Genomic DNA, 27,237 nt, shown 5'->3' with positions numbered 1-27,237 from the left:
TAAGAAGGTTTAAGTATTGAGGAAAAGCTTGAAATAAATGTTTGGGAAGGAATGAGAACATGTGCTATATCCTGAGCCACAGGCATAAAGGAATGCACATTGTGGAGCATCAGAGACAGTGCCCCAGAGTAATATGGCTGGACTGTCATCATATATTGGGAAGTCATAAAGAAAGGCGTAAAGAAATAGAAGAAAAGGAAAGATTGTTGAGCATCTGAATTAAAGACAAAAGTGAAAAAAGTCAGGAACAACCTTTTCCGTATAGATCTTTTTTTTAAGAAAATAAGTGTGTACTGTGGAAGTAGCTTCTTTTGGTGCCCGTAGTGGTTGCTTTAGTAGCTGCAAATAGTGCTACAAATTCCTAAGCCATCGGGTGTCACACAAAGCCATGAGTGCAGATGGGAAAGCTGCAAAAGAATTTTTGAGCTGTGATACAGAAGTAAACCGAAGAAAGCAACTATACATTGAATTAAACTCAAATTTCATGAAACAGATATTTGTTATGAATGCATGCCTCACAGATCCCAAATCTGAAAAACGGAAAACAGGAATTAAGGTTTTGAAACATAGCATTACTGTGATATTCACTACTAGTGCCAGGTAGAGACTCGGAGCTGAAACCAGCAGTAGTTTATCACTGACCAAACGACGCTATGCCTTTTAAAAAAATAAGTCAGCCTTAGAGTTCACTACTGGTACAGGAAAAATGGGTGGAGTGCCCAAATCTGCAGTGATACTTTTACTTAATTCTCTGTTGTAAGAGGACTTTTGCAAAAACAAAAACGAAAAGACTTAAAACCCCTTCTAATGCATCAAGCCTCTCTCTCTACAAAAACTGAACTCAGCCCCGTTTTTTTCCTTCTTTTTCCTCAAAAAACCACCTGAGATAGCCTTGTGATAAATTTATGATTACAGCATTTATGGCTTATTGTTTAAAGTGAGTATTTACACTAATTGCTGTTATTGAAAGTGAGAATGCAGATGTGGTTATAGAATTTTGGAATAGATTTAACATCAGAATTTCATTAGTACCATTGTAAAAACCTGGAGTGATAAGAGCATTTGTATTATGTGTGGTGGAAAACTCTCCTTACCTTGATTTGCAATTTTGAAAGATTTGATTCTTACAGAGAAATTTTGAAAACTCAGAAAAAGGTGTGTTGATTGAGGAAAGAAGGTTGGATTTGAGAAAGTAAAAAGTGGAGATGTTGAAGAGATAGGGTCCCGCTGATGATCTAGCCACAGAACTCTTGTAGTAATTTGCTCCTGATAGCCATGTGGATACAGAAGGTAATCATGATAATGATGGTGAAGACTAAAAGGCTACACCATGACAGCTTAACACATCAGGTTGTCAGATGCTTTAAGTGTTACTGAAAACAGTTGTGCTGGTTTGAAGATACTGGTTTTAGTACTGAATACAGTAAGAGTCCTAGCATCCAGTTGCATTTAGAACCTTACAGACGGCATTAGTATGAGAGGAGGAGGCTAGCAAAGGAGCAGAAATGTATTTTTTTTTTATAATTTATCATTTATATTTTCAGCCAGTATAGCAGAGGTAACACAAGGATAGTGAGCCGTGCTGTTCCATAGCTGGCGTTAAGAAATTTGTTCATTTTCAGATAACCTTTTTTCTACCGCTTCACAGTAACTCACAGGCAGTCCTTCCAGTGCTAATACTCCCAGGCAAACTTCAGTTTACATTTATTGTGGTATTTATGCATTTCTTAGCCATTTAATGTGTGTGAAATTGTGCTATCCTGTTTCAAGGATCCTTCCTCTTTTTTTAATGTGTCACTGATGAAGTTTTTGAATGTTGTGCCTCTAACACGATTTTTCTGAAACACTAATTTTTTATTTTCCTGATTTTGCACAGTGCAGTAATTTTGGAAATGGCATATATTATATTGATTTTCTTGTGATTGGGGCTTTTAGAGACTTCATACAGCATCCTTATTAGCCACAGATTCTTTGAGAATCATTGCATCTACTTGGTCGTGACGCCCATGTGACAGAGCACCTTGTAGTGTATCCTGGACCTCCTACAGAACCTTCTCAATCTTGGCCTCATTCATAACTGACAGTGTTAAGAGAGCTAGTTCATAAACAGATTAAGCAAAGAGGCCGACCCCGACCGATTGCTCTGCTCCTTTTTAGAGTTAGACAATATGTACCTTTTCTGTTTCCTTTTTTTTTTTTGAACGGCATTTGCAGCATGCCCCAGATTAGACGCCCCCATAAAATTCATGAAAGTGGTGTGGTGGTTCCCAGAATTGGGGGGGAGGGGGCGGTTATTTCCTATTCTTTGGCCTGCATGTGTCTTCCTGAGGTACCCACTGCTTCCTGCTTACCAAGTCCAGTTAGTGATGTCTTCAGTGTAGGTGATTAAAGTGATATTCTGTGGACTGTGCAAAACTATCAGTCCTAGAGTACCATATTATGAAAGAGCAGGAGACCCCTGAAGACTGTGAAGGTATATCTATCCCTGACCCTTCCCAGATGAAAACAAATTGCTTTTGCTTGTCCTTTCTAATTGGGATGGGGCAGTGGGTGAAGAAGCATGATAGATTTTAACTGCACGGTTATACTGATTTGCTCCATTAAAAATACCATATCTGATAGTAACTGCTACAATTGGGGTTATCACCTCTATGTTTATGATAACTAAAATAATTCTCCAAAACCCATCATCCAGCTTTTGTATAGGCCAAGGAGCCACAGTACATTGGGATGGGATGGTGATACCAGTTTCTGCAGTTCCTTCAGTAACATGGTGTTGCTGCTGTGGCTGATTCTACTTGTACTTCTCTTCTTCCTCTTTCTTCTTCTTCCATTTACCCCTCCTCAGTTTTAGGGACTTGAATTTGTCTCTTTCCTGCGAGAATGGCCCTTACTCTCTGGGCCAAGGAGCTAACATGAGATTACTGCCAGTCCTAAATATGCCTGTTCCAACTCTCCATTCTGGAACAGGAAAAATAACCACAGGATTAACTCATAACCCTACAGCCCACTGAGACAGAGTTAGGCCCAAACTCTTTGTGTCACTGGTGTAACCACTGGACTACATAGGTATATGTCCCTGCCGTGTGGAACTTTGTCACATTTCTGTGTGCAAGAGAGGTATCACTCACAATTTTTAGTATTTGTACTTTGGGTAGTGAAAAAAAACCTAACAATTGTTGGATAAGGAAGGAGGTGAAAGAAAGCATGAGGCTGTGTTTTTCTAGATCTTGTTTGTGTAGCATGTGGTACAGTTCTAAGCAGAGTTAGGTACATGATTTTTGATTGACTAAAATATAAGATTTTTCCTACACATGACCCCAAGAATCTTTTTTTTTGCTTAAGTGTGGAATTTTAACCATTTTTTTTAAGTGAAGTTAAGTGACAAAAGAAGAAAGTGATTATATGAGTAACACTGATTATTCCCAGATTAATGTTTTGGTTTCACATAAGTTTCTATCATTGTGTTACTTTTATATTGTGGCTGAACAATTAATATTTGAGCCATTCTATAAATCAACACTGAAGTAAAAGTAACTTTTTTCTCTCAGTATTTGAAATTTGTAGGGAGGTATAAAATTGTGAGCATAGCTGAGATATTTGAGTCATTTTCTTTTACTTGCCATTAGGTTGGAGAGACTTCAGTATACCTGGATTATTTAGAGTAATTTGAGGAACATTCTAGTCTTTTAGCAGATTTATTTCGAGTACTGTATGAAGTGTGAGTTACTGGATATGCAGTCAGGGTCTTGCATTTTGTGATCTTAAAGCAGCAATATCCTTTACCCTTAAAGATATAAATTTGTCAGTTTTCACAAGAACAGAAAGAAACATTTTTGGATTCTTAACTGAATGTGGTAAGTTCCAAATCAAGTCAAAATATAAATGTAATTGTCTTAAGACTTAACGTTATAGGTGATCTCCTTAATTGTTTTTTTTCCCCCATTAGGGAGAAGAATCAAATGAGTCTGCAGAATCTAGCAGTAATTGGGAAAAACAAGAAAGTATTGTATTGAAATTGCAAAAGGAATTTCCCAATTTTGATAAACAGGTGGGTAGTCATGAAAAGATTTAATCAGTGTGTATTAAGTGTTTGAAACAAAATAGTGTTTGCGATAAGCTGTGTAAAATCTCAAGATGCATTTTACATTTTTCTAATTTAATACTCTTTTTTATCAGTATTATAAAATACTTTCATACTACTTGTTAATTCCTCACACTGTTAACTGTATCAGCATAACAGCCATAATAATAACAAACATAACCGTAACAGTTGTAACTCCTGTATAAAATGTGAATATTTAGAAAACCAAGTTAGCTGTTCGCATTTTTCATATTCTTGTCCTTTAAATTTCTCATTAAAAATTTTAAAGGGGTGGTTGAGTGGCTCAGTCGGGTAAGCATGTGACTCTTGATCTCTGCTCAGGTCATGGGCTCACAGTTTGGTGAGTTTGAGGCCCATGTCAGGCTCTGCACTGACAGTGTGGAGCCTGCTTGAGAGTGTCTCCCTCCCTCTCTCTCTGCCCGTGCTCTGCTCGCTTGCTCACTCACTCACTCTCTCTCTCTCTCTCTCTCTCAAAAAATAAACAAATAAACTTAAAAAAAAAAAAGAATTTTGAAGTGTCGGGGCATCTGGCTGGCTCAGTCAGAAGTAGGTCCGACTCCTGATCTCAGGGTCGTAGATTTGAGCCCCACACTTGGTGTAGAGATTACTAAATAAATAAATAAATAAACTTAAAAAAAAAAAAAGAAATTTACTTATTTTGTTTTAATTTCTATTTTTTTTAGAGAAAGAGAGAGCACACATGTGTGAGTGGTGAGCCAGGGAGAGGGGCAGCGGGAAGGAAAGAGAGAATCTTAGGCATGCTCCACACTCGTTACAGAGCCCGATGCAGGGCTGTATCCCACCATCCTGGGATCATGACCTGAGCCGCAATCAAGAATCAGTTGCTCAGCTCAACTGACTAAACTACTGAGGCACCCCACCCCCAGAAAAGAATTTTAAAGTGTAATATTACATCTTGGTACTTTAATATTCCATAAGCTTTGTTTTACTTGTTAAATAGTAAGAAGAATTTCAGAGCCACGCATGCCACTGGTAAAAGTGCCTCTGTTTAATCACATAAATGTATGTGGAAGCACATTATTTGTTTAACATTTAGAATACATTTACACTTGCATTATTTTATTCAGGTATATGCACAGGTAGTATTTTGATGAGCTAAATGCAAAATCTTGTTCTGTTTGTTCTTTACATGTGTTGAAACTATATGTTTTGAAGTTGGCAGTTTGTAAAAGCCTAACTGCATGTTAAAGTTTGAGCAGATATTTTTGATCCTCAAGTTTTCAGAGCACTTCATAGGGAGAGGAGAAATGCAGAAAAAGTCAAACTGCTTTTCCTTTGAAGACTTACGTATTCACCCAAGTACATATACACAGAAAGTATCTGTAAAGCAGCATGAAAACAGGTGTGAAATAATCAGCTATGAATTTTTAAGTGATTGACTTATTTTTAGAAGAGTATACAAGTTCTACAAGTTGCTAATTTTAGATTTTTAACAAAAAGATCAATGACTTATTTCTAGGAACTAAGGGAAGTACTCAAGGAACATGAATGGATGTACACAGAAGCTTTAGAATCTTTAAAAGTGTTTGCAGAAGACCAAGGTAACTAGCTCCTTTGTCATAGAAAGCACATACTTCCCATTGTATTCTGTATTTTGGTATATAAGAAAATGGTAAACCTATGAGCTAATAAGCAGTGAATGGGATTGCAAAAGATACTGGGAATAATGATGTAAAAAGTCTTTAAATGAGTAGTTTCCATATGTTAATGGCACTATAAAATGAAATAGAAAATATTTTTTTCTGTTTAGCTAACTTTTTTTTTTTTAATAGGGCTACTTTTAAATTGCCATGTATTTTTGAGCATAAAAGAAACATCTTTTTAACATTTTAACATCTCTCAGGATGGATCGTATGATTGCTTGTGTTTTATAATCACTGAAATATAGGTGTCCTAGCCTGCCCTTACATGAATATCAAAAGTGCACCACTATCAGAAACCTAAAAGACGAATATCACTGGCATGGAAGAAAGTCCCTAAACCAGTATTGGAGCACTTTTAACTTTCAGAACCAAACAGTAGAGAAGTGGTGGAGAAGAGTTGAATGTTTATTCACATCCTTAAGCAATAATCAGTTAGATCAGCTCTTCATAATTTCATAGCCAATTTAAAAAGGCCAGTACAGTGGCATTGGGGTTTTTTGTTTTCATTTTTTAATGAAGTCTTCTAAGAAATACCCTAGTATGGGTGCTCTTGATGGCACAGAGAATTGATAGTCTGCGGAAAGAAGGAAGCCACCAAATCACCAGTTCTGAGTCTGAAGAATGATTCAAAAGAGATAGATTGTGAATGTGGAGAATTTAAGGAATACTTTATCCAATTTATTTTTCCTTTTTTTGACATATGCACCAGAATGAATGTATAATAATGTGTAAGTCTGAAAGTTCTTTGAGTCAGTAGAACAAACATCCTAAACAGTAAACTAACATGTTATAGGCTAACTGGTAAGAGCTAACAGAACCTCTTCAATCACAGACATCTTAGAAATCTATGGAATATGATGGATAAACCAGCGAAAAAGTAGCAGTGCCTTTCAGTAATGATATATTTAAATAGGTGGAGATGGCAATGGAAAATTAATATAATAGGAATGGTTTTAATTTAGGGTGAACATTGTTTTTGCTATACCCACCAGTGTTGGCATAGAGATGGGGCTGCTAAGTGACATTGGGGATATCTTGTGAATATGCAGCTGCCATTTATATTCTCAGGACCTTTGTTAGAAAATGGGAGTTTATATTCGGTTTTTTAAAACTTACCACCTATTTTTTTAAACTAATTATTTCAGCTCATTGTACGACTTCAGATTCTACTTCAGTATTTCTCTTTAAAGTATATCAAGATTTAATAAATTATAGTTGAATTCTGTATTCAAAACGACAATATCATGTTTAGGTATTTTTTTATCTTACTTGAAGGCTTGTATTTATATCTTTCTAATTTAATTATTTTTGTCTACCTATATAGATATGCAGTATGCTTCACAAAGTGAATTTCCAAATGGAAAAGAAGCTTCTTCAAGAAGTCAGAATTATCCTAAAAATTCAGCTAAAACAAAACTGAAACAGAAATGTTCCATGAAACCACAAAATGGTTTTAATAAGAAACGTAAAAAAAATGTATTTAATCCTAAGAGAGTTATTGAAGACTCTGAATATGATTCGGGTTCTGATGTCGGCAGCTCACTAGATGAGGACTACAGTAGTGGTGAAGAAGTGATGGAGGATGGCTATAAGGGTAAAATTCTTCACTTTCTTCAGGATGCTTCAATTGGTGAACTAACTTTGATTCCTCAGTGTTCTCAGAAAAAGGCTCAGAAGATAACTGAACTCCGGCCCTTTAATAGTTGGGAAGCTCTGGTAAGGCTACATTACTTTTTTTTCCTCTGTCTGTGTGTGTATATATATATATATGTGTGTGTGTGTGTGTTTAATTCACAGTACCGTTTATAGTCAAGGTGTCTTCGGCCCAGGGAAGTATAGATGGGTCGCCTCATCCTGTGTAGAGTCAAACATTACTTTCATTGTAAGCCAATAGTATTTCAAATAGTGTCATATGACCTAATTTTGAATGAATTAAGGGGTGATTTTCCTGAAAAAACCCAAGCTGATTGGCTGGGTATACTGTCACTCATTCTTTTGCATAGAAACTTGGTTCATTTCACTGCAGAAGAAGAAATTAGAGCTTACATTTAGGAAGGAGTCGTTTGCTAGCCTGTTCTGATCTGTTACTGCTGAGACTCCATGCAGAAAGCAAGAATGTGGCAGAAGTTTTACTACAGCTACTTGAAGAGCAATAGCAACGTCCAGGGGAGCTCCATGATTCAAATACCAGCCTCAGTGTTTTATGCTTCACCTCAAAAGAAGCAATTCTTTATTTTCTTTTTCTTTTAAAAGTGACAGCTCAATCTCTAACATGTTTTTCTTGGTTAAACAACACGGCCATTTTATGGAGTGTAGCAGGCTGCAAGCGTTTTTTATTGGAAAGATAGTGTGTGAAGCCTAGAATTCAGGCATTAGGTGAAGGGAAGGCATAAGCAACTGGTAAGTACACTTTGCATGATCATTTTATGGAATTTGATCTATAAACAAATGCTATCCAAAATACCTGTATTTTGAGTTTTGTAAGTGTCAGCAGTCAGCAAATCTTACTCATACAGAGGAATAGAAGAACTCTGTCTTTTAAATTTTGCCTTGACTTTTGTGAGAATGGGGGCTTTTATATCATGAATTGTATATATAGGCCCTGCTGTGAAAACACTGTGGATGGTTTTTTACAGCTTTAGAAGATCAGCTGCCTCTTGAATCTTTATAAGTTTTAAGGAAGTTTCGTGCTCTATCTTTGGGAGGAAAGTTGCTTTTGTGATTAATTTTATACTTGTGACAAATCTGTAAGAGCTAAGTTCCCTTAGTGTCTTTAAAAGTGGCAGTGTGGGAGGGTCCCTGAACAGTGGTTCTAGAAAGCATTTTTTAAAAAGTTAAGATATTTGAAAAATAAAGAAACAATATTGCTAGTATTTCGTAGCTTAAAAAAAATAAAATAAATAAAGCCACTCATTTTGCCTGCAGCCTTTGCTTTTCCAGAGAACATCTGTCAAAGCAGGCCCTTTCAAAACTTGTTCGGCTTTGCCTGAGTGATTATTTGTTGAAGTATTTGCTGAAGGGCTTTCTTGTTCTTCTTTTCTTCCTTTTCTTCTTTCTTTTAATCTTTAATGGTCTCCTGTGTTATTGCAGAGTCAGCTGCTTGGGCTTGTTGGGATTCTAATTTATTTCATAAGGAATGCAATTATCTGCAGCCAGTGTATTTAGTAACTGTAACTACTTGCCCAAATATCTTATAGTTAAAGTAAATTATACCGGACTTATATGTGCCAGATGCTTTCAAAAATATTCAAGTTAACATGTAGAAAGCATGTTTCCCCCACTAATTAATCGGCATAGTTTAAATTAGTCTCAACATGAATTTTTTGTAGATTATGCATTACCTTTTTAAACCCCCTGTTGCATCTTGCCTCCTCTCTAGAAACTGAATGCAAAGACAGTATTTATTTGCTAGCCATTTAGTTAAATGTTGGTTATTTTATGTAACAGTTACAAAGTAAACCTGCTATTTCAGCAAAAACAGGACTTTGCTGTCCTGAAAAACGTAGGTAAATGAAGAGTTTTTGGAAATGAACAGTTAACATTGGCACATCCATGTATATGAGCTTTGAATTTTAATTTGCGTGGAACTTTTAAGCTTCTACTTTTAGTCATTTTAGAATTTTGAATGTGACTGATTTAGGGAGCAATTTTGTATCTTAAAATCATCAAAGATAAAGTTAATATTACATACACGGTACTACAAAGTTGTATATATGATTTACTACTTTATAGCATGTGAACTCTTAGCATTATTGTTGAAGCTATTTAATCTTAAGGACTGGGGAATTTGTGAGAACTTTAAGAGTCATTAGTATTTCATTTAAAAAGGCAAACTGAGCCAACAAATCAAGTACACATATGTTTTAATTATCATTTTTGCTAAAACAAGTCTACAACATTGGTAGATTAAATGTAATCATTACTGTTTCATTGCCTTATTAGAAAAACAGTTTGTGAAAATTAGGTTAGCAGTGCCTTTTAAAACAAAATGTGGGAAGTACATCATTATGACTTTCTTGTCAGAATTACACTTTTTAAACATTAAATGTTGTAAGATATTCTAGTCACCCTTATTTTTACATGAGAGTTTGTTTAACAAAATAAGTGCATTGTTTACAAGGGTGTTTATGTTCGCAGCTTTATGCCTGTTTTCTTTGAACCAGAATTTATTGTTTGCCAGATTTCTTCATAATTTTTCTGTGTTTTTCTGCTTTAGTAAAGGATGTGTTTATTGTAAGAATAGACTTTGGAAATACAGCAAGCCAATGTCAGTTTAAAACATGCTGTTAATGTGGTAAAATTGGTATTTTAATTGCCATATTTCACACATTTGATGGCATCAGTTCACCAGCCACTTACTGAGTTTGTGTCTATTCTTGTGCAGAGTATGGTGGGGACTGTTGTCTGTGATAATCTTATTATGCTGCATCTTTTATACCTTAATCTGAATAGTAATGTGTGCTGACCAAAGGAAGATACCTGAGTAACTCATTCATGAATAACTCACCTTAAAACTTCATCTATGCATCTGTTCTTCCTTAACATTTAGGTCAGTGTAGATGCAGTTTTCCTTGATCGCTAACCATGCAACCCAGGTTTTAGTTCATGCCAAAACCCTTCATGCTCATTGTACTGTTCTCAACTGCTGGTAACTTGGACCACAGGTTTTCTTTTCTGCTTTGTTTTCCCAGTGGTTATTGTAAAATGTCTGCTTAAGTTTGTCACTTAAAGCATGGTAATGCCTGTTCCTTCCTTCCTTATAGGGTCATTTTCAATAAATTATGTTTAGGATGACTGTATTCCGGCTTTATTTTTATTTGCATAAGTTTGACAAACATTTATAAAATGTATTATAAATGCATTTTGAGTACTTCGTCAGCTGCTGCCAGGTATTTATAGCAGTGAATAAGATTAGGACTCTGTCCTCAAAAATGTTACTTCTTAGGTAGGGAGTTAAATCTGGCCTTAATCCCTCCCTTCCTGTAGAAATTAAAAGATACTTGTATTGTAAGAGTGACACACTGTGGCAGGAGAGAGGTACTTCAGTATGTGGCTTTTTAAAAGAAAAAAGTCCCCGAAGTGATACTAGAGTCTTTTAATCAAAGAGGTGGTAATCAGGGCCATATTGATGTTCTTTTTTTTTTTTTCCACATAATTATCCAGCAAGTAGGAATTGCTTTTTCCCCCCTTTCTTCCACCTGAAAAAAAAATAGCTTTATCATATTTTTTGGAGGAATAATTTTTCTTTGTCTAAAACAATACCTCCAAGAACAAAGAAGGTCAGGTTAGCCAAAATTCTGCCAAAGATACCCACCACTTAAGGCTTTGTTGAGCATCTTATTTGTGCACCTGTTTGTGTATTTCATATTATGTAAATAGGACCATATTTTCTATGCTCATCCATAACTGTAGATTTTACTAGTAGATCCTGCATTTACAGAGTCTCTGCATTTCTTAAAGCCTTTTGTGGTGAGGTATTTTGGTGAAGTATTTTATAGAATTATTAACATGCCTTTTGTCTTCAGGAAACAGTCATTTAACAGTAGAGTGTTCTTATACATTTCCCTAAGTGCCAGCTCATCTCTCTCTCTCTTTCTCTTCATCTCTCCATCTGTCTCTCTTCATCTCTCCATCTCTCACTTTCTCTTCATCTCTCCGTCTCTCCATCTCTCCATCTCTCTCTCTCTCTCTCTCTCTCTCTCACACACACACACACACACACACACACACACACACCATTAATAAAGATATTATGGAATTACGTATTGAGATTTATTTAAGTTAATATAATTTTGAAGATCATTTTTTAGTATCTACATTATGACTTTGTAAATGCCTTTCTTAGCCATGTAGTATATTACATGATTACTTTTTTTTCCTTGCTTAGCATTTTGTTTTCTCTAGGTAATAGTGGTCTTGGTTTTACTTTGTCCAGTTTTCTCTATATTTATTATTTCAAACTTTCCCAGCTGTCTAAATTTCCCCTCAGTTTTAGACACTTCAGGTATTCCATTTGTATTTCATCTTCCTATAAAAAAAGTCTCATCTGGAATCTTAAGACCTCCTCTGGTTTAGACTGGTTGGATTATAGGCCCGCTATTCAGCTGTGACCTTGGTATGTTATTTCCCTGACATCCAGAGGAATCCTTGTTGTCTCTTGTGTGTTGGATCTCTTCTTCCTGAATTTCATGCATGCCTCTTTATTCTCTTGGTTTTGTGAGTACATACTAGGAGGTAACAGGTGGGGGAATAATATAGTGGTGCTAGATCGCCTGATTTTGAGTCCCAGTTGTGACATTTCTAATATTTATCTGACCTATAGCAAGTTCTTATTCTACATTTCTTCATTTGTAAGTTGGGTGTAATTATGGTACTGACCTTTGGGAAGTCTAAGGGTTAAATAAATGCCCATTCAGCTGAATTCTGGTTCTTAGAAAATGTTAGCTGTAGAGATCCACAATATTTTGCTCTGGAAGTGTTGTATATATTTCTAGTGAAATGCTAAGAAACTGTTGTTTTCTTCTTATCCTCCATATCAGTTATAGCCATATCAAATGCAACTTTTTTGGATCAAGAACAGTTTTTCTTTCTGTACTTTAAGCTGCCTCGAGGCTTTTAAACAGATTTATGGCTGGTTACAGTACCCACAATATATTAAGATGACATTTTTTTCACCCTCCCTTTGTGGTAATTTGACAAAGGTCTGTCCAGTGGGATATAAGCAGAAGTATATTGTGACTTTTGGAAAGTGCCCTTATAGGATCCCTTCTTCCTGTTGACTGAGATGTCAGTATGATAGTAGGAACCCCATGTATTGAGGATATGAAGCAACAAAGTAGAAAAATCCTTGATTTGGGAACCATCATGTTGGATCTGAAGTGTTTCCACAGGTCTTCGTTTACATGAGAGAGAAATAAACTTGTTGTATTTAAACGCTTAGTGTTTTGGATTTACTGTTACTCATAACTGAACCAAATCCTGACAATTTCATCTTTCAGTGAAACCTTTTCCTTGAAAATCTGATGTTTTACATTCATGGACAACGTACATTACTGGGTAGATTTAAATTCTAAACTGGCAACAATAATTTGGACCATCTCCGATGTTGGTTGGCTTAAATGGGAGGAGAGGTAGGGACAGTAGGAAGTCCCAAGGGAGGTAAATTTTGAAATTTTGACTTCAAAAAATAACCAAAATGTCAAGCTCATTTAAAAATTTCAGTAACCAATCAAACTGATGCAGCTTGAAGTAGGAGTTACCTTTTGCACTCTCCTCGATTTCCTCTACAAGAATTTCAAACATAAAAAATTAGAATAAGGTAGCAAAGCCCCATGTCCTCAGCAGCAGCTTCAGTTCCTGGCTGATATCTGATCTTGTTTCATCTATATCCTCATCCACTTTCTTCTGTCTCATATTATTTTGAAGCAAATCTCAGAATTCATTTTATCCATAAAAATCTAAATATCTCAAAAAAGATATTTTCCCTAAACAAAACTAACTACATTGTCACATCTAATAAAAATCATCAATAATTCCTTAATGTTAGGAAATATCCAGAAAGAAAATGTCTGCATTCAGTGTTCAAATTTTGTTTCTCATAAATGGTGTAAGTTTTTTTGTTAAGTAATTTTGAATTAGAATCCATTAAATAAGGTCTACCTGCTGAGATTGTTTGATATCAGTCTTTTTTTTTTTTTTTTTTTTTAATATTTATTTTTGGGAAAGCACAAGCAGAGAGAAGGGGACCAAGGGTCCAAAGTGGGCTCTGTGCTGACTGACTGAGCCACTCAGGGCCCCATTGATATCAGTCTTTTAATTCTCTTTTAATCTGTAGGTCCCCCACCCATCTATCTTTCTTTCTTTCTTTTCCTATAATATCTTTGGTGAAGGAACTGGATCATTTTTTCTACAGTTTCCCAGTCTGGATTTTTCTCCTTCTGGCTGTTTCTTTTTTGTAATGTTAGTTTATTTCTTCTCTAGATTCTGACGTAATTGAATTGATCTTCTTTGGGCCAATGTAGTTCTTTCTTATTTCTGGCCTTATTACTCTGGAAGAATTTTCTAGGTCCTAGATTATATTAGTCTCTGAGAAAAGTGCCCATGGAGTTTTGTACTTTCCCTCATAATACCAGTTATTACACTTAAAATTATTGGTTGCATATCTTTCCCAATGACTATAAACCACATGAAGATAGGGACTGTGTCTACATGCCAGGTACCTTCACCAGCTAAGGTAATATTTGCCAAAAAATTAGAGAGCAGTAAATGGTAGTTGTTTACAAAAAAAAATGTTTTGTTTTTTTAAACTTTTAAAAGGTCTTTTTTTTTTTTTTTTTTTTTTAATTTGGGAGGTACTAATTGTAGTGAAAAGAAAACAGTATGGACTTTGGAATCTTATCGTACTGTGTGACCTTGGAAATTGTACCTTGGTTTATTCATCCAGAATTGGTGGATTGATCTGGAGTTATTGTGAAGATTTAATGAGTTAGTGAATAAAAGACATCTAGTAGTTTCTAGACCATAAAAGTTACACAATATATGTTCTTTATTTCCTGGTTATTCTTGTTCTCTCACAGACATACGCATCATAAACATATACACTAACACACACCCACAAAAGACATGAGATTGGTTTTAGGCCTGTAGATTTGGGGTTCCTTTAAAAATATATTTAATTGGGGCACCTGGGTGGCTCAGGTGAGTGACAGACACTTGGTTTGGCTAAGATCATGATCTGACAGTGGCAGGATCAGCCTACATCAGGCTCCACACTGAGCTTAGAGCCTGCTTTGGGATTCTCCCTCTCCCTCTTTCTCTGCCCCCTCCCTCTTGGTGTGCACACGCTTTCTCTCTCTCTCCAAATACATAAACTTTAAAAAATAAAAATATATTCCTTTTTTGTTGTTGTTTTGTTTTTTTTTGAGAGAAAGTGCATATACTCGCACAAGCAGTGGGGAGGGGCAGAGTGAGAATCTCAGCAGGCTCCATGTTGGGGCTCAATGCTGGGGCTCCATCCCACCAACGTGAGAGCATGACCTGAGCTAAACCAAGAGTCCATGGCTCAGCCTACTGAACCACCCTGGTGCCCCAATAAAATATATTTTAATTAAAAGTTCTTTTTTTTTTTTTTTTAATTTTTTTAATGTTTTATTTATTTTTGAGAGAGACAGAGTGTGAGTGGGAGAGGGGCAGAGAGAGAGGGAGACACAGAATCCGAAGCAGGCTCCAGGCTCCAGGCTCCAGGCTGTCAGTACAGAGCCCGACGTGGGGCCCGAACTCACCGAACCCACCCGACTGTAAGATCATGACCTGAGCCCAAATTGGAGGCTTAACCCACTGAGCCACCCAGGTGCCCCTTAATTAGAAATTCTAATAGAACCTCCTTAAAATCTTCATGGCACTTATTCTAATATACCCTGCTGTTTATGTGTAAATCCTTTCCTTGGAAAGCACAAAATGGGAGATCATATTGTGATTATTAATATTGTCCATGTGAAAATGTAAAGTAGTATGCAAATAACTTTGTATTTCACAGTGCCATTTTGCGAAGTGCTAAGTTGTGTTTTTTAATCCTGCAGTACAATAATAACATGGCTTTAGAATAGATTGGAAATTTTCTTTCCAACTTTTTCTATGTTAGATGTGAAAAGTGCTTATTATAAACACATTTTAGTTAAATTATCATAGTATATCTTGTATTTCTATTATTTTAGCTTTTCTGTGAACTTAAATATACTGTGATCACAGGGATTATTTAGAGTTGTTCATGTGATTCTTATTGTAAATAGGAATATGCTGAGTAAATAAGATGACATGAATCAAAATCATGTGTAGTTTTAACACGTAGTTTTACTCTAGTTTCCTTTATTCATTTCTGGATTGTGGGACATTTCTTTTTGTCCAGCCAGGTTGTTAGCTTTGTAGACAGCTGTGGGCTTTCTGTTATTCTTCACTAAAAATATTTTTTTATAATGTTCTTCAGGATATTCTTTTCAACTATCTATATAGAAAAATTCTAATTCTTTTACAGCTTTTACATGATGAAGTATTCAGTGTCTTCTTTAGAAAAAAATGCAAATACATTTTTGAAAGAAATTCTTTGAGCTTTCACAGAAAGCCATTTATACAAGCATATATGTATTGAAATTGACTTTTTAAAAAAGTTTTACCAAATTACTGATTGGTCATAGTTAACTTTTGATTCATGCGATATTTTTCCAAGCAATAGTCTCAGTTTAGGAACAAAATTTAAGTGACAAATAATAGTTGGAGTTTTGAAAGCTCGAGGGGTGGTACTTTGATGATAGATAGGGAAAAGTATGTTTTAGGAAGATTAATCATATAGTAATATGTCATAGGCAGGGAAAGTGATGAAAATGGGGCAAGATATCAGGTATGCAATTATACAATACTATTATTTTTGGTAATGAAGACGAATCTGAGATTTTGAAAACAAAACTTGATAGGAGATGTTAACCATCACTTTAGAGTTTCTCCTATAAGAGAACATCCACTAGGTTCAAAATAATAACTAGCTTGAGATTGTGCATTTTGGGGGAGAAAGATATGTTTATTTCAGCATGGTGAGTTGGAGGTGACAGGATTTATCAAAGAGAAACATGGAAATTCAAATGTAGACATGAAGAAAGAAACAGGTTCTCTTAGCACTTGATTAAGGTCATTAGTAAAATATTCAATGAACAAATTGTCTTTTCCTCATGAAGAAAAATTGGTACTGGATTTTTATTTACTAGATCTGAACTGTTAAATTATTTTTCTTTTTATGCCATAGTTCACAAAGATGTCCAAAACTAATGGCTTATCAGAAGATTTGATATGGCATTGTAAAACACTGATCCAAGAAAGGGATGTAGTTATAAGGCTTATGAACAAATGTGAAGACATTTCAAATAAGTTGACAAAACAAGTTACCATGCTCACTGGAAATGGAGGTGGATGGAACATAGAACAACCCTCCATTCTAAACCAGAGGTAATATTTGTTATACATACCTATTTCTTATTTTATCTCAGCTGTATAAAAATTCAGAACTTATTTCTGTATTGTGCCTAGGGAACTTACATGTGGAAGTTTTATGAAAACTAATGTTAAAAGGGAAGCCCATAGTTTCCTTTAATGACACATCAGTGATGCAAGAATTGTTTTTTATTGATACCCCTTCCCCCCCGACCCTGCCAAGGGTATTTTACTCCATTATATCTTTACAGATTAGAGGGAGGAATTGTTATGGTCTTATATAACCTATGTTTTCCTTGTCTGATGACAGATGATTTCATATATAATCACAAAAACTGGAAAGGTGGTTTTAGCTACTACCCCTTTACACAGTTTGGTGCTTCAGAAAATCAGCTGCTTAATTATATCAGTGATAAAATTTGTCCTAGCTCAGTTTCTTTTTAATCATAAATAAAATGAAATTATTAAAATATACTGTATCTGATTTAATATTTTAAATGCTTTCAAAAGCCCAGAGTTATTAAATCTCTTTCTGGAGTAGAAACATCACTAATGACAAGGACACTTATTAAATAGATTATATAAGGAAAGGTTATAAAAACTATATTTCCCAAAACTGCTAGTGTCAGTAAAATACCTTTTCAGAATTCTTACAAAAAAGCAGACACTGAATTATTTTCAGTAAAAAAATTTGTACAACAACCAGTACATATTAAAATGGCATTTTATAATTGTGATGCCCCCAGTTTGCATGGTGTTGGGATATTGGGATGGAAAGATTATTTTGAACTTCCTTTAAAAGTTTATTTTTAAGTGGTTTGGGGACTCAGAACTATTCAGGATACTTCCTTTTAAAGAAATGTATAAAATCGTTTACTGTGATAATATTTATAGTGGCAAAAACATGGAAACAATCCAAGTTCCTAAAATCAGAGAATAGAATGAATTATGGTATGAATAGTTAGAGTGGATTATGGTATATCCATAGTATTCAGGAATATGTAACGTTAAAAATGAGTTACATTTGTTCAGAATATTTCTGATAGGTATTTAATAAGATTAGCACTAGGTACTAAAATTAATTACCTTGGTGATTTTATTTACTTCTTCTAGTCTTTTTCTAGTCAATGATCAAAGCATATTTGCTGATCATTGGTTAATTAAAAGTCAAGATACGGTTACTGGCCTTTAATAGTAAGCTACAATCTTTTCTGTGCCCTTCTAGGGTGCTATGGGATGGTGTAGGGAAACGTGATGCACTTCCCACAAAGAAGCTCTTTTCTCTGTTGCATAGAAAGAACTATGGCCATGTCAGCAAATTCATCTCCTAAAAGTGTAGTTGGAGCTGCTCCTTCTTGTTCTACAGCATTGGATATGGGGAGTTCTTCACTCTACAAGACTTACCCAGTTGAGTCTACTTTATCATAATTTGGATTTTAAAAAATCAAGTGCTTTATTGCATCACTTGAAAAATTTCTCTCTTAAACCCACATCCACAAAGTCCTGTTACTTGTAAATAGTATGATCAGGTAATACACTGTCCTTCCTTTATGCTGAGGAATTTTCTGATGAAGTATTTAATAGATGAGAAAAATTGCTCTTTTTAAAAAAGTGCTCATTGGCTCTAGCCCGAAATAGAACTTCTAATACCTGTGTAGATAGTTTCTTGAGAGTTCATGTAAATGCACTTTTAGGGGGTGAAATTTGTTGTCTTGGTTTTTATTTTTAGCCAAGGTAAGAGTTGCACAAGCAGTTTTACTTGGTATACTGGCCAGGCATCATTGCTGCTGAGCACAGAGACAATTAAAGTAGTTTTCTTGCCTTGGGAAAGGAGTTATTAGCATTGGAGGAAAATGTCAAACCATCCTGATGACTAAGCTACCCTGCTTTTCTTAACAGAACCAATTCTTTTAGCAAAGTTTACGTTGAAGCAAAATTATGTTAACCATTTATTATTACAAATTTGTATTAATTATAACAAAAAAGTTGCCTTTTAGAGATAAAGGACATATAGACATACCAAAATCCTTATTAAAAATAAAGTCTTTGCAGAGGGAAATAAAATTTCTTGCGTGTATCTCAAAGCTCAAAACTATTACGTTCATAATTTTTATTTTAAAATGTCAAAACTAAAGATACCGAAAGTTAAAATATAATACAGTGAGGGAAAAGAGAAAAAAAACCTCAGTATTTTTCCCTTTTTATTCCTACTGTTAATGTAGCCATCTCTCAAACTTTAGCAGTTGATCTAAAATATATTAGCTTTAAATTGTTTTATCTGAAAAGATTTCTCAGATGTTCAATATAAAATGTATTTAATTATATGTGTCCTGTCTTTTCTGGGCTAACTCTACCAGGTTACTCTGATTTTGTTTGTCCTCAATTTGATAGGATGGTTTCCTATCATGTTCTAAACAGTTGCTGTGAAGCCATTTGACAGTGATGTGGATACAGATCAGTACTGCAGATGTGACTTGAGTAACTCCAAGTGCTATGATGTAAATATTTTAGCCGTTTGGATACTACCGTTAGTGCAAACTAATGTTGTGGTATTGTCATCAGCTGTGTCACACTTAGGGACTATAAAGCTTTTGGTCAGCTAGTATCCCTAATCTTATTTCATATCAACTGCTTGCAACAAGTCTCTCTAGACTATTTCTGCATTTTGAACTCACATTTAGCATATTATTTCCATTTCAAGCTTATCTCACCTTTCAAAACTTTGATACCAGTTTCTCCCAACAGGAGATTTAAACCCAATTAAATTTTCACTCTGAAAATAAATCCTGACTCTGGAAGGATTTTTTTTTTTTTCCCTCCTAACAAAGCAAGTAACTTCAAAATAACATGCTGCCTCATTTTCTTTCATGGTCTCAGAAAATCTTAAAATCATTTTTTTTTTCCTTAGTGAGAGGTACCAAAAGATATTTATGGTCTGCTGATGAGAAGAGAGCACTTAAACTAATTCAGAAGGCGTGGGCAGATTACATTTTTATCTATAAACTGGTGTGGGGGGGTTATATGCAGTCATGAAAATTCTTAGAAAACGATAGAATGTCAAAATAAATAGAAGGTGTGATTGTACAGCATCTAAATATTAGATCCTGCTAGAGAAAGAATATAGCTGCCCTATTTTAAAAATTGGTCATAACAAATTGGATTTAAAGCATCTTTGTCAAAATTGCATTTTCATTGATCTTTTTGCCTTCTGAAGAAGGGATCTGTTGACGGGCAGCACTGTTGGGATACTAAGCAATAAAAAGTTATTGGAAGCTTAGATAAATCCAGTAGAGGAGCGTATACACAAAAATACATATGTGTGTATACACATACACAAGCACACACATTGTATTTTTAAAACAAATATTTCAGTATAACAAAGCTATTTAGTATCTTGATCAGAAACAGCCAGCAGAGCTGTTTTGTGATATGGATGAAGCCATTTTTATTTGATTGAAAAATTCTATATAGTAGATGCTTCTCAAAACTCCTTCATCACTTTTTAAAGTTTTATGTATAGTGAAGAGTATTTTAACAGTTACACTAGTTTCTCAATATTTCTTGGCTATTTGTGATAGATCGATGTTGGGATAGCATGCTTGGTGCTTTGATGCATTTATAAATGACGTACTTTGCCCACCTTATGAAGTTTCATCATTTTCATAAAGTATGAACCTTACATGTGTGGGATGACTAAGGCATCAAGAGCGGCTCAAAAATAATAAAGAACTCAGTTTTGACCATAGAGCGGGTGGGTCAGGAGGAAAGAACTTTTTCATGTTCTGTTGTTGAAGGGCTGAGCTCTGGATCAGACCTAGATTGGATTCCGTCTCTGCCACTGCAGTACAGTGCATTTGTATAGCTATATGACCTTGGGCAAGTTACTTCTCTTCTCCGAGTCCCAGAGATCAGCTCATCTCTAAAATGGGGATAATAATATTACTGCTTTATCATTAGATTATATGAAGTAATCATGCATGTCATGCCCATAGCATTGTGTCTGGAATAGACTAAATATTCCAGTATGAGCATTTACTTTCACCATTGTAGAAAATTCATTTGGATCTGGAAATTAAAATATCTATGGTAATAGGTTTTATTTATTATTACTTTTGTAGTGGCAGTTGAAATTACATGATCAGGAAAACAAAGACTTTTTTTTTTTTAAATGAACTGTAAAGATTTCAGCAATATTGCTGAATTTTTCCCCGCCAATGCTTTTATTTTTTTTTTTAATGAGAAATGTTTTATAGATTGCATGCCCCACAGCTGAAACATAGATTTATTTTTAATTTTTTTTAATGTTTATTTTTGAGAGAGAGACCAGTGGGAGAGGGGAGGGGCAGAGAGAGAAAGAGACACAGAATCCAAAGCTGTCAGCTTCAGAGCTTTCAGCACAGAGCCCGACATGGGGCTCAAACTCATGAACTGTGAGATCATGACCTGAGCCGAAGTTGGACGCTTAACCAACTGAGCCACCCAGGTGCCCCGAAACATATTTCTAATTTAAGATGTATATCTTTCTGCCCTACCTCTTTCACCCCATTCTAATTAAAGTCTGTTGATTTTAGAATTTGGCCCTTTAACCATTTTATTATACCATAGCTGTGTTCAGACTCCTTACCTATGTGCAGATAGGATGTGTGTAATAGGTAATTAAGGGGAGAGGATAAAAGCTGGAGAATGAAAGGTGTGTCTTTATCCTAGCTTTTCATGTTAATATGTATTGTGTGCTGACCTAGGGAGTATAAGGATAAACTTTGAGTGAGATGGACTTCCTTAGTTAGAATCTTAGCCATCCATAACACTTTGTAGCTATGCAGCCTCAGGCAGATTACTTAGCATCAGGTTTTTCATCAGTTTCAAGTAATGATAAAAGGCAGTCTTAATGGATGTTATGGGATTAAATGAGGTGGTGCTTGAAAATGCTATTTGTGTATCTGTATGTAATAGGTATTTAGTAATAATTGCTATTGGTTTTTAACTACTTGAACTTTTAGAAAAAAAATAGTGTTTTTGTTGGTAATAGCCTTCCAATATTACCTTCCAAAGAAGTTATTTCCAAATTATGTGTTTCCAAATTAAATGAGATTTTTGACCCTTGCCTGCTACTTTCTACTTTTTGATGCTCATTGATGTCTCTCAAATTTATATTCATATACAGTTCAAAAACAAATACATATATATGCCTTCCAGATATACATACCACTGACATTAGAGGTGACTGACACTCATTCAGAAAGTGTTTATTCAGTCAACCTGGCAAAGAGGCAAATTAAGCTTGTGTTGTCCTAATACTTGAAGTTCCCTAATGTGGTATAATTCAAATCCATACAATACCATTTTCTAGTATATATTAGGTTAGTAATATGTTATCATGGTTAATATTGTGATCATTTATGGAATTAACTTGGTGGCATTACATTATGACTGAACATGGAAATATTTTTTGTAATTCTTAAAGCCAGAAAAAGTAAGTCAATACAAAATAAAAGTTGAGAAAATAGAAGAAAATGCATTGTGTTTGGGGCTCTTTTTTCTTAACTAAGTGTAAATAGCTTGTAAGTTAAAAGGTAAGATTAGACATAGGTATTTCAGTTTTTGTGTGCATTGTAAACTTAAACCTCATGTCATAAAACTAGTGGAGTATAAAAGTATAGAAGTATAAATCTGTAATATTTTGTAACTCTCTTTACCAGTTTGTCACTCAAGCCCTATCAGAAGGTTGGTTTGAATTGGCTGGCATTGGTACATAAACATGGACTTAATGGCATTTTGGCAGATGAAATGGTAAGTAGTACTCTATTTCTAGGATTCATCATTAAAAGGCCTTCTTGCTATCATTTAAAAAGTAAAATTTTCCCTTGACCCCTGTAGTTAACTGTTCTCACATCAGTATTTTATCACTCCAGTCACCCCTTCTAATTTTCTAGCACTTCTCTTAGCTCTGGCCTCCTCATTGCCCCTCAAAATGAAAATGGGCTTTACTTTCTTTCTGATTATCAAATTAATATATATGTTTTAAAAATTAGACGTTACGTAAAAATTCCAAAAATAATCAAGATCCCTCATACTCCTGCTGCCTTGAAATAAGTACTATTTTGGTGTATATCTTTTGAGATTATTTTCTTCTGCAGGTGTGTGTTTGTATGTACATACACAATATGCATATGTATAATACTAAGATTTTGTTTTATGTGCTTTTCTATAGCTACTTTGAAAATTCATAGAGACTTATAAATAAATCCACACATTTATCAGCAACATCATTTCAGCCATTTTTTGTTAGCTGTCTCTGAGTTTCTGTGCACCGCTCCCCCCCCCCCCACCCCGCCCCCATCACATTTGCTTGAAGCTGAGCTTAGGAAGTTCATTACACCCAGTAGTTCAGGTATTGTCACATAGAAACTTGACCTTTAACCTTAATGTCCTTCTTCTGTTAAAAAGTTTATTAAAAATTAGTCCTGTTCAGTGGAGAAAATGCTTATTAAATACATATGTATTACAGTGTATATTACATTTTCAAAATAAAAATTAACAGTGATCCTTATTCTGTAGTTAGCTTCTAGTAATCTTTTGTACTTTAAGACTATTCCCACACATACATTATATTATCATTATAACAAAGATGCTCTTTATCTGATAGAAAACAATATATATGCAGGATTTCAAATAGTTATAGAATTAGATATAGAATATAGAACATTACAGTTGTGGAGAGCTGGACTTGAGAATCAAATCTGGGTTTGGAACCCAAACCTTTGCTTTTCATGGGCTAATCCTTACCGAATGGCCTAATCTCAGCCAATATTAATGAAACATGAGTAATTTCTGTATCTTAAGATTATATTTGGCATCAAATGAGGTATAATATGTGAAACTGTTTTTGTAACCTGTAAAACACAATATCTATAAATTAGTGTCTTGCCTGGTTTGCTAGGGCTCCCATAATAAAAGACCAAAGAGTGGGTGGCTTAAACAACAGAAATTTATTTCTCACATCTGTGGAGACTAGAAGTCTAAGATCAAGGTGTTGGCAGATTTGGTTTCTCCTAAGGCCTCTAGCCTTTGTTTGCAGATGGCCACCTTCTTGATGTGTCCTCACATGTCTTTTTCTCTGCTCACACATCCCTGGTGTCTTTTTCTCTGACAATGGGGATTGGGCCCCCATCCCTGTGATCTCACTTAACCTTAATTACCTCCTTAAAGACCCTATTTCCAAATATAGTCATATTGGGCATTAGGGCTTCAACACAGGAATGAGGGCAGTTCAGTTTATCACAGCTGGCAGTGTTTAGCTAAACTTGCTCAGTAGCCTAAAAATAAACCCCACTTCGCTTATATAGAATTTACTTGCAGTAAAATACACAAATGTTCAACTTAGTGACTTTTTACATATGTGTGCACCCATGTGACCACTTCCCAAATCAACATTTCCATTGTCCCAGGAACATGCCCTCATGCTTCTTTTTAGTTATTACCACCACTATTCTGATGTCTATAAACATAGGTTATTTTTTTTTAATTTTGAACTCTATATAAATAGCGCCATTCAGTATATACTGTTTATTTCTGGTTCATTTGGTGCATGATAAAGTTACAGAGATTCATCCATGTTCTTATATGTATCAGTAGTTTGGTTTTTGATTGGTATGTGGTAGTCCATAGTATAAATATGTTGCAACTTGTGTATCCATTTTCCTGTTGAAGTTCATTTAGGTCATTTCCTGTGTTTGGCTACTGTCAACATTCTTACCCAAGGTCTTTGTGGATGTATGTCCTCATATTTCTTGAATATACTCTTAGAAGTGAAATTGGTGGGTGATAGGATAGGCATATGATCTGATTAGTCATTGGAACATTGTTCTTTAGTATGTATTAAATATTTGTTTTATATAAATAGTTACCAAAATTATATCCTTTATATGCATTGCAAAGCTCTTCCATATTAATGTGTGTCGTATTTTAACTAGCAGGATACATCCTGCTCATTAAACTGAGTTTTAGTGTAATTTGGACATTATGGTCTGTTTTATCAGTCATTGGGAACTAAGAATATAGAACTCTCATATGGTTGCATTATGGGGAATCAAAAATAAATAAAACCAGAAGTATTATTTTTCCTTTTGTGTTTTCCAGTATTTTTTGTTTTTAAATTTCATATATTGTCTTTTAAACATTTAATTTTAGGGCCTAGGAAAAACTATTCAAGCCATTGCATTCCTGGCATACCTTTATCAGGAGGGTAATAAAGGTCCTCATTTGATCGTTGTTCCAGCATCAACTATAGGTTTGTAATATTGTGGACAACTACACTTGACTGTATAGGGTTGTGTATAGGGAGAAGAAAATCTGTAATTTCTTAGTTTATAGAGGTGAATATTATGTGGTCACCTTATATTTTTTTCTCCCTTTGTATATGTGTGAGTATGCGTGTTTGATTATACTGCACATCTTTTAAAATAACTGCAATACAAGTCAGTTATTCACCTTTTGAATTATTATGGAATTATTATGGATCAGGGACCATCAATAAGATCATTGACTATTGTAATACTTCTAGAAAATTGTTTTAATGAAAAAATTGTTTTGATGAGTAATTTAAGAGAAATAAGTGCTTTTAAATTTATAATTAAACATTTATAGAATCAGAAAGTATACAGTTCATCCCCATTGAAGTTACTCTTTCTTAAGTGATTGGATGTTGACTAGAGTAAGATAATATACGTATGAACATAATCCAAAAAAAGTCTTTAAAATGGAAATTAATGACCTATAAATATAATGGTTGGCCATCTGCCTTTCATTTTATGCCTCTTCAAAATTATTTTAATCATCAGGAGAATTGTGAAGGGTCTTTGATTTTTTTTTTTTTTTTATCATTACTTTGCAAAAGAATTTCTGGATAGAATTCATTTCACTGCATATAACCTGTTGTAGCACATAACCTGTTGTAGCAGATACAAATAATATCTCTTTTGCTTTATAGATAACTGGTTGAGAGAAGTTAATTTATGGTGCCCCACTTTAAAGGTGCTCTGTTACTATGGTAAGAATGTCATTTTGCTTTAATTAGAAACTTCTTTAAAATCCTTACATAGAGTAAAGTACAGTAAATGTAACCAATATGTGTGTGGTGTTTTTAAATTGTAGGCTCTCAAGAAGAACGTAAACAGATTAGATATAACATCCATAGTAAATACGAAGAATATAATGTAATTGTGACCACGTAAGTATGGAGACAAAGTATATTTGAGCAGGAAAGATTTTGTGTAACCCTCAAATTTTTAAAAATATCTTAGTAGTAATATGAAGGAAAATTTATGCTAAGAACTATACAACAAAAGTAATGGAATGATTTATGTTGAGAATTCGGGCATTTTTCAGTTTTTTAATAGTATAACAGATGATGGTTAATGGTTATAAAAAGGCTTTGTCCACTTGATTGAAAGTGTAGTTTTACAAGACTCTGTTAAACTTAAAGTAAAATTTAAGATATCCCACCAAATGATTTGTAATATTTCTAACTTATGTCAATTATTAATCATTGATTGTTGGGAACAAGAAGCCGGAGGCACCGTGAGAATGTCCTGAAGGAAAAGCACAGAGCAGCAAGGAACTGAAAGCAGTTCTATTGCTTTCTTTCAGGACATTCTCATGGTGCTTCCAGCTTCTTGTTCTCCAACAATTAATAATTTTGTATTAATAAATACAGTGAAATCTCACTCTCTAAATGAAAAAAATTGATTTATAGATGTACGGGTGGAAAATATAACTTTCTACCAAGTTAATCATGACTTGGTGTACTGGCTGTTTTAGCGTAAATATTTAGCAGAGGGGTGCCTGGGTGGCTGTCAGTTAAGCGTCCGACTTCTGCTCAGGTCATTATCTCACAGCACGTGGGCTCGAGCCCCACATCCGGCTCTGTGCTGACAGCTCAGAGCCTGGAGCCTGCTTTGGATTCTGGGTCTCTGTCTCTCTGCCCCTCCCTCACTCATGCTCTGTCTCTCTCTCTCAAAAATAAACATTGAAAAAATATTAAGCAGAGAAGTTACTGCTCTCATATTGCATTTTTAAATATAGGTTATTTCAATCTTCATGTTAACTCTCAGTATTTAGTTACTATTTTCTCTACTGACTTCTGTAGGAGGCCATGATTAAAAGAATTCATCCAGAATTCATCTTTTCTAAATAAAATGGACTTCATTTTCATAGATAGTCTAGTACTGGTAGCTGCTGTTAACTTTTTTCTTGGATGTACTCTACTACTTTAATACAATAGTATTATGTACTTAACAAATGTTTTAATTTCATGTCCTTTTTTTCCCTGTTTGTTCTGAATGTATAACAGTTCATGAGAAAAAGTATAAAAATTGCAGATTACATATAAATTATACCCAAATTGGCTTCTTCCTAGGTGTGTAGATATTGTCTAATTGTAACATTTAAATTTTCCTTTACCTACATATGGCAGCTTCTATAGTTTGGTTA

General features: G+C 34.7%; 1 protein-coding gene across 6 annotated transcripts in view; it reads left to right on the top strand.

Annotated features, from left to right (window-relative positions):
- Positions 1-27,237, top strand: part of SMARCAD1 (SWI/SNF-related, matrix-associated actin-dependent regulator of chromatin, subfamily a, containing DEAD/H box 1) — a 78,253-nt gene that overhangs the window by 36,150 nt on the left and 14,866 nt on the right. For 5 of the 6 annotated variants that reach the window (XM_019464182.2, XM_019464150.2, XM_019464167.2 and 2 more), the window contains exons 7-14: positions 3,950-4,051; positions 5,586-5,667; positions 7,094-7,485; positions 16,562-16,761; positions 22,446-22,536; positions 24,937-25,036; positions 25,736-25,795; positions 25,900-25,975. In XM_019464182.2, coding sequence (XP_019319727.1) covers positions 3,950-4,051; positions 5,586-5,667; positions 7,094-7,485; positions 16,562-16,761; positions 22,446-22,536; positions 24,937-25,036; positions 25,736-25,795; positions 25,900-25,975 — 1,103 coding nt within the window. Of the gene's footprint in view, positions 1-3,949; positions 4,052-5,585; positions 5,668-7,093; positions 7,486-7,790; positions 8,170-16,561; positions 16,762-22,445; positions 22,537-24,936; positions 25,037-25,735; positions 25,796-25,899; positions 25,976-27,237 lie in introns of those variants that run through there. The other variant, XM_019464184.2, reaches the window with a different exon arrangement.

Source organism: Panthera pardus, unplaced genomic scaffold, assembly GCF_024362965.1.
Source record: "Panthera pardus isolate Hobbes unplaced genomic scaffold, ASM2436296v1 HiC_scaffold_13, whole genome shotgun sequence".
In the NCBI taxonomy this organism is placed as follows: Eukaryota; Metazoa; Chordata; class Mammalia; order Carnivora; family Felidae; genus Panthera; species Panthera pardus.
This window is presented reverse-complemented; position numbering and strand designations above follow the sequence as displayed.